This window comes from Scylla paramamosain, chromosome 19, assembly GCF_035594125.1.
Source record: "Scylla paramamosain isolate STU-SP2022 chromosome 19, ASM3559412v1, whole genome shotgun sequence".
In the NCBI taxonomy this organism is placed as follows: Eukaryota; Metazoa; Arthropoda; class Malacostraca; order Decapoda; family Portunidae; genus Scylla; species Scylla paramamosain.
This window is the reverse complement of record NC_087169.1, coordinates 20,643,230-20,651,141: the sequence shown is the minus strand read 5'-3', so window position 1 is coordinate 20,651,141 and position 7,912 is coordinate 20,643,230. Positions and strand designations below refer to the sequence as shown.

The 7,912-nt window shown below is 43.9% G+C and overlaps 1 protein-coding gene across 1 annotated transcript in view; it reads left to right on the top strand.

Moving 5' to 3' along the window:
• LOC135109497 (interference hedgehog-like) overlaps positions 1–7,912 on the top strand; it is an 11,383-nt gene that overhangs the window by 1,887 nt on the left and 1,584 nt on the right. The window contains exons 3-15 of the mRNA XM_064020876.1: positions 1–36; positions 382–595; positions 777–955; positions 1,475–1,643; positions 1,993–2,148; positions 2,551–2,706; positions 3,045–3,236; positions 3,387–3,499; positions 3,701–3,825; positions 4,182–4,425; positions 4,962–5,100; positions 5,438–5,638; positions 7,536–7,687. The exon at positions 1–36 is cut by the window's left edge and continues 194 nt beyond it. Of these exons, the coding sequence (XP_063876946.1) occupies positions 1–36; positions 382–595; positions 777–955; positions 1,475–1,643; positions 1,993–2,148; positions 2,551–2,706; positions 3,045–3,236; positions 3,387–3,499; positions 3,701–3,825; positions 4,182–4,425; positions 4,962–5,100; positions 5,438–5,638; positions 7,536–7,687 (2,076 nt within the window). The remainder of the gene's footprint in view (positions 37–381; positions 596–776; positions 956–1,474; positions 1,644–1,992; positions 2,149–2,550; positions 2,707–3,044; positions 3,237–3,386; positions 3,500–3,700; positions 3,826–4,181; positions 4,426–4,961; positions 5,101–5,437; positions 5,639–7,535; positions 7,688–7,912) is intronic.

Here is a 7,912-nt window from a genome sequence, read left to right as displayed (position 1 = left end):
GAGGCACAGTATGCTGACCAAACTGGGCTGTACCAGGTGAGAGAGGAAGGGAAGATGGAACAGTGGTATAGAAAGAGGGTGTAAGGATAAAGAGATTAAAAGAGCAAAGATTGAAGCTAGAAAGAGAAAAATAGATGCTGCAAGAGAGATAGAAGTAACAGTGGACATAGAAAGATTAGCACTGACATGAAAGAACTGAAGGAAATTGCTGTCAGAGAGAGATAGAGAGATAGATAGATAGATAAAGAAAGATACTAAAACTAAACAACTAAAAATAAATAAAGATATGAAAAGACTGCCACAAATTGCTATAAGAGATAGACAGACAAAGAGAGAGAGATCACAACTATACCAACACTAAGACCTCAAATCCTCCTGCAGTGTGTGGCGTGGTTTGGCCCCATCGCCCTCACCTCCCTCCCTGGCAACCTGCAGGCGGCAGTGCTGCGGGCACCCGAGGGGGAGGCACAGCAGGAGGAGGTGCAGGTGGTGGAGGGCGGGGCAGTGAGGGTAGAATGTGAGGTGCCTTACTCCATCCCTGAAGCTGTGCTCACCTTCTACAGGGACGGCACCTTGCTTGACCTCACGGACAAAGGTAAAGAATGTCAGGAAGGTCAGGTTAGGTGTTGTGTATGTGTGTGTGTGTGTGTGTGTGTGTGTGTGTGTGTGTGTTGTGTGTGTGTGTGTGTGTGTGTGTGTGTGTCCTTTCCTTTTTTTTTTTTTTTTCCTTTGTTGTGTTTCCTTGACCTAACCTAACCTCACCTCCCCTCACACAGCATACCAGCAGACACCACATGGGGACCTGCTGGTGATGGATGTCGGGATGTGGGCAGAGGGCGTGTACACTTGCCACGCCCACAACGAAGCACTGGGGAGGGGTGTGACTCTGCCCACAGCCACTAGAGTCAAGGTGCTCCCCAGGGCCCCAGCACTCCCAGTGGCTCCCCCTGTGTTTGTGAGCTTTGAGACTGTTTACTCTGGCCATGCAGGTGAGTGTAAGAGTATTAAGGAAGGGTTTGTTGTGCTTGTTGATTCTTGTGAGGTTGTGTTGTGTCATGTGCTTTGGCTGATGTAAAGTAAGAGAGATGTTTATAAAGGAGAGAGAGAGAGAGATTTAACAGTTTTTTTCCATCTTTTAATTCATGCTGTTGGAATTTCCTCTTTCCTCTTTGCCTCCTCCTCCTTCTCTCCTCTCCTCTCCTCTCCTCTCCTCTCCTCTCCTCTCCTCTCCTCTCCTCTCCTCTCCTCTCCTCTCCTCTCCTCCCCTCCCTTCCTCCCTTCTCCATGTGATGACTACAACTACTTCTTATTACCTCCTTGTGCTTCATCTCACCCTCCTCATCATCCTCTCTTCTTTCATCACTCATATATTCTCTCTTAAATCATCTTCTATCTTTTATAATACTTTGTCATCTTCCCTCAGGCACCAACCTTACCCTGCCATGTCTGGCGAATGGCAATCCAAAGCCAGTAGTGCGGTGGTCACGATACGGCACCGCGCTTCCCTCAGGGGCGTCCCAAGGGTCTGACGGGTCCTCTGCAGCTTTCCAGTGTGGCTGTAGAGGATGCAGGGGCGTACTTGTGTCATGCCACCAATGATGTGGGGAAGGAGAAGATTCTGCATGTGTCTGTGGAGGTTGTGGGTGAGTTTGTAGGGTTGTGTGCATTTTAGGGTTTTATTTTGTTGTGGTGGGTGAAGTATATAGATTGATGGATGGATTGTTACAGATATGGATGGGTAATCTTGTTTTCTACCTGTTTATTTTTGTGTTTATTTTTTGTGGGTATTTTTAGGTAACAGATAAAGCTCAAGGGTGAAGATCAGCTTGCTTTGAGTGATTTAGGTTAGTTAAGAGACCTAGGTAATAGACAGATAATAGGTTAGATAATAGGTAGAATGAAAATTAGTATGCATCATTTAAATTTAAAGTATTTTCTATAATTAGTGCAGCATTGATACAAGTATATAATAACTTCATTGTTGTGCCTCAGAGCCGCCCAGCATCACGAGGGCACCACAGTCACAGCGCGTGGAGGAGGGGGAGGCGCTGACCCTTCACTGCCGTGCCCGGGGTCACCCACAGCCCAGGGTGATGTGGGTGTTCAACGGCGAGGTGGTGCTTGACTACGGCAACATTGCTATCACAAGTGAGGCAGAGAGAGAGAGAGAGAGAGAGAGAGAGAGAGAGAGAGAGAGAGAGAGAGAGAGAGAGAGAGAGAGAGAGAGAGAATGCCACAAATAAAAACCCTTCATCATCACTTTCAACCCTTCCATCTCCAACAGAACACAATCTTCTTTCACGTCACACCCTCTTGCTTGACGCTCCTGCACTGGCTCTGGGTTTCCATTTGCTAGACACAGGAAGGTGAAGTTGGTGCTTGAAGGAAGAGGATTACCAAAGATAGCAGATAGTCAAAGGAGAATAAATGAGTGAGGGGAGGAGGGTGAAGAGGAGGATGATGTGAGATGAGGGAGGAGGTAATAAGTAACTGTAGTCCTCTTCCTCTACACCACAAGCACACACTCACAGCTTCGCCCTCCACCCACAGATGAAGGCTTGGTGATCCGAGCCGTGCAGAAGGAGCATGCAGGAATCTTCCAGTGCTTCGCCCACAACCCTGAGGGGGCGGTGCAGGGCGTGGCCATGGTGAGTGTGGTGCCACGGACTGTCACAGCCGTGCCAGGAGCCACGCACACCAGGCCAGGTAAGGGAAGGAGTGTTACTGAATGGTTTGGGGCTGAAATTCATCCGTCATTATCACAGGCTTTGTTTGGGAGACATTGAACAATTCTTTTACTCTTTGCCTATGTTTGAATAAAATTACTTCGCTATACTAAAGGACAGGTCTTAGTTCCTCTTATAAGCTTTAGGGTTGAAATATCTCCCATCATTATTTGGGAGACGTGGGAATATAGAAATGTAATTGCTTGCTCATGAATAAAAATACTTCATTATGCGAAAGGACTTCAAACACCTGTTTGAAACTGACTGTAACATTGTGCTGTTGTCAGTAAATCATTCACTTACATTTTACACCAACAGATCACATACCAGATGCTGTGGGTCCCCGGAGGAAAAACGTGCAGGATGGCGACAGCAGTGGTGGGTCAGGAGGGAGAGGAGTAAGGAAAGGAAGGAAGGGGTCGAAGAGAAAGAAGACAGAGAGAGAGGGAGACCTGTCACTGCATGGAGGTGGCAAGATGAGAAAAGGAGGCAAGGGAAACAGGAAGAAAGGTAAGATTTGTGGCTGCATACAAGTTAGAGTGTGAGACTTTGTGATTTACTCCAAGGTGATTGTTTTAATAGTCAGAAATTTACTTATATTTGTACTAACTTACTTGCTTACTTCCTTACTTACTCTCTTACTTACTCAACCCCTTTCAGGACGCATGGTGCCCCCATCCGTGCCCCACATCACCAAGGTGTCCGATGAGTCGGTGATGGTGTCCTGGGAGGGGCCCCCTGAGTCACAGAGTCTGCCAATACTCTTCTATAAGGTAAGGTTCTGTACCCTTTGCCTTCTTGAATGGGAGACTGGCTGGGGTTGTGGGAGCATAACATGAAGAGCTCATTTCCTGTTCTTTGTAAAGTGTGTACAGGAACAGTTTTAAAAGAGAAGGGCATTTTAGTTCCAGGATTGTTCATTGCTACATTTTGTTTTGTTTCTCCTCTTCTTATTCATGGTTTGTTTCTTGCAGATTCAGTACAAGTTGGTGAGGAATCGAGAGCACCAGGGAAGCCACTGGATGACGGCTGATGAAAACATTCCGCCTCACATCACCACCTACGAAGTGACGGGACTGCAGACGGGACGAGTGTACAGGTGTGTGTGGTGTGTGGTGGTGATGTGATAGGTGGTGTGATATGGGTAGTGTGTGGTGATTAGTGTTTGTTGTGGTGAGAATGGTAGTTTTTGCTGTTCTTTTTCTTTATACACAAAGAAGGAAAAACCAAGAGCAAACCTAATTCAGAAGGGAAAAAAAGAGATGCACCTCTTCATCATCTTTTTTATGTGAGGAGCACTGGCTGAGGGCAACAAAAGAGCAAAAAAAAAAAAAAAAAGAAAAAAAATGTTGATGAATAGAAGGGTAAAAAAGGAGTGAAAGAATTATCATGACATGAGAATTGAGTCCTAGAGAAAATTCCAAAAGCCAGTAACCTTCCCATCAACACCCACAGGTTCCGCATCGCCGCCGTTTACACCAACAATGACAACCTCCTTGGGCCGACCTCCCGCCGATTCCTGCTGGAGGAGGACTCAAACACCCAGCGGCCAGAGGAGCCCCCTACCATCATCTCGCTGCAGCAGGAGACCCCCACATTGGTCAGGGTGAGGTGGAGCTACAACCCCACGCCAGGAATACCTGTGGAGGGATTCTTCATCCACTACCGGGAGTCTACGGTGGCAGGGAGCTACACTAAGGTGGGTGTTGCTGCTGAGGTTGTGATAAGTCTTAATATATTATCATCTCTTATCTATTCAGTTCAGGATGTGTTTGACTTGTGTCCAGCTTACTAATGGACGCCTCAAGTAGCAGAATGACAATGTAAGAATGGTGAAAGAAGGCAAGGTGGGCAAAGAACTTGAAGGAGGGTTGAGAGCATATGTTTTGTTGGCTTGAAATAGACAGGCTGACTGGAGAGATGACAAGAGGAAGCTAGGGAAGAAAGATTGCCTTTATTCCTGCCTTTGCAATTGCTCCTCACATCCTTCAATTCTCACATTCTTCTTTCACCCATTTCTCTCACCTATTCCACTCCTCTGTCCATACACTATCAGCTGTCACCCTTAATAACTAGAGAAGGTTGAAAAAGGAAGCCTACTTTTATTCCTGTCCTTGCATTTCCTTCTTCCATCCTGTCATTCTTATGTCACCCATTTCTCTCACATATTCCAGTACTCTATACCTCTATCTGTACACTGGCAGCTGTGATCCCTAACATCAAACCCCTCATCAGGTGACAGTGCTGGATCCAGACAAGAGGGAACATGTTGTGTCACACCTCAAGGCAAACACTTCCTATGACTTCAAGATGCAGTGCTTCAATATGGCTGGCCGCTCTAACTTCTCCAAGGCACTGAGGAATATTGCTCCTGGTGAGTGTGTTGCTTTCTGCAGCTTATGAGTTTCTTCCCCTTTTCATAGTAATAAACAGTCTCTTCTCGGGGTGTTCATCCTTGTGAGTTGTATCCTCCTTCACACAGTCTTCAGGTTTTCTTTGTTCTTCCCACTCATTTCCTTCTGATGCTTTTCTGAGGATATGAATGAAAAGAGGAAAAGAAAGAGGATATCCGAAAGAAACACTAATGAAAAAGAGAAAAACAAGAAATGATAAATAGAAGGAATTTCTCTAGATTTGGTTAATCCTTTTGGATCTTCTTCTTTAGGGATTGCCACCTTAGCAAGTGAACTTAAACCTTTTCACCCATGCAGGTCACTCAGCAAGCACCACCCAGAAGCCACAGGAAGGGGAGGTGGAGGCACGGGAGCAGGTGCCAGTGGTGCGGGAGGGAGAGCCAAGCAGCCTGTCCAGCACCCACCTGTACATCATCCTGGGGGCAGCACTGGGCCTCCTGCTCCTCATTGTGGTGGTGTCAGCTTCTGTCTATACCTGCCGCAACAAGCACTCTGATGGTGAGGTGTTCATGAGGCTGGGAATGAGTGAATAGAGTTAAGTTTGCATATTTCTGGGATGGAAAGGTTTGGAGAGAGAGAGAGAGAGAGAGAGAGAGAGAGAGAGAGAGAGAGAGAGAGAGAGAGAGAGAGAGAGAGAACAGGTGTATAGACAAGAAAATGACTATGTAGACTGAAAAAAAGTCAAATAACAAGTGTGGGCATATTTGGAAAGACTGAATAACAGGTGTGTAGTGACAGAATGAGTGTGGAAAGTCAGATTGCAGGTGTGTTGACAAGGAACATATTGATTCTTTGTGGAGGTTTCCTTTACTAATGGAAGGCTGTAGAGTATTCCAAGGGTTAGCAATATAGTTCACTGGGGTATCTGCTTTGGTGAGTGTTTGTAGCATTGGGAATGACTCACCCGTGTTACGTTAGTTTATCTCTGGCATTGCGTAACGATTTTCTGTGGCAATTCTTTACTTACAGAAGCATTTACTACATTTCAAAGGCTAAGAATGGTTTATTACTTTACCTGTTTTGGCGAGGTTTTCATAGCATTGGAATAACTCTTAATAATTGCACCTGCTGGGTATTTCAGGAGTTACTATGGAGATTATTTATAAGATTTACCTACAGAAGCTTTTACAGTACTATTTCAAAGGTTTGCATTGGCTGATTAGTTAGGCTGTCTTGTGGTGTTTGAGTCATCTTGATATTTTGTATGTCTCTACTTATGGAGGCACTGGATACATTACTTTCTAGGTATTTCTGAACTATTTCTGAGTGTATTTATGTGATATTTCATGTTTATTTCTTTATTTGAAGTATCAGTAGTATAATAATTGTCTAACATACAAATCTAATGGAAGACTGATATTTTGTAACTGTTGGCAACCTTTGTTCACTGTTTCCATGCCCCAGACGGAAAAAGCGAATCTTAAGGTAACAGTAGGTAATGAAGTGAAGTAGTGTACAGTGGCAGTGCTTCCATCCTGCAGTAAATATTCAGTGTAAGTTTGTATAGGGTTGAATCATACACACAGTTATGGCTGGAGATCACGTAACATACCACACTCCCTTCCTCTATCTTCTGTCTTTTTTTTTAATTCTTTCACTATGATGTATAACAATGCACAACACTAAAGGCACTGTATTAAATCTTTTAGACCACCTATGAGAGAGAAAAGAAGTAGAAAAAAGTAGATCATACAGTGTTGAGCCAGCATGAGGAGGAGAGTTGGCTGTAAAACAATAAGAGATGTCCTGAAGTGATTTGTGACTAAGGAAACATCAAATAGCGTGAAAGTACTCTGGTCTGCTGGTGCTTAAGTAGTAAAATCTGATGACTGGCACATTCTTGGCTGATCAGAGGACTTGAGATTGAGGGGAGGTGTCAAACAGTGAGTGAGTGTGGCAGGTTACTTGATTTCTGACCTTTGTACTTTAGCAGCAGTTCTAGTGTGTGCTAAAATATTTTGATGGAGCTCACCATACTGTCTACTCCCTTAAATTTCTCATGTTGATGGTTATTATCTTATTATCTTTATTAATGTATGTATTTACTTAGATGTATTCACCTGATTGTAATTCACAGGGCTTGTGACCCTGCCCCATATCTGTACTTATCCAGTCCTTGCTTAAGTTGATGCACACTCTTTGCTGATACTGGATTTTCTTTCTACTTATTCTAAACTTCAGTATTTTATGGAGGAATGCATACTGGTATTAGTGTGTTATTCTTTATTTCCTTTAGTGCCAAGTTATTTCTGGACTATTTTAGGCATTTCTTGTGTATTCCTTAATTGCCAACATATTCACATGTGTCATTCTTGATTTTTAACAACCTCTACTGACTTTGATATTATTTTTTCCATGATTTATCACTAAAATGTTTTGGTTGTTTTTGTTCCAGATGATACCCGGTCAGTCAAGTATGAGGACACTTCCCTTCACATCCACCGAGAGACCTCCACCTACTCCCTACCTCAGACACCTCGGGGGAAGGGACCCAACGGCTACCTGCCTCACCAGGGCATCACCATCACTGCAGCAGATGATGAAAAGGTCAGTATTGTGCTAGGCAGGGAAAGATTGATTGAATTATAATACCACAAGATCATAGACTGTATTCTTAAACATTAAGAATGTTAAGATAATATTAAATGAGAATGTTAAATGAAATGATAAAGATATTGACATACAGTGAATTCTAATGTATTAGTGATTGTCTTATTTAACAGAAATTCTCATAAATAACTCTTGTGGGGAAAAGAAGAATGTGAAATATAA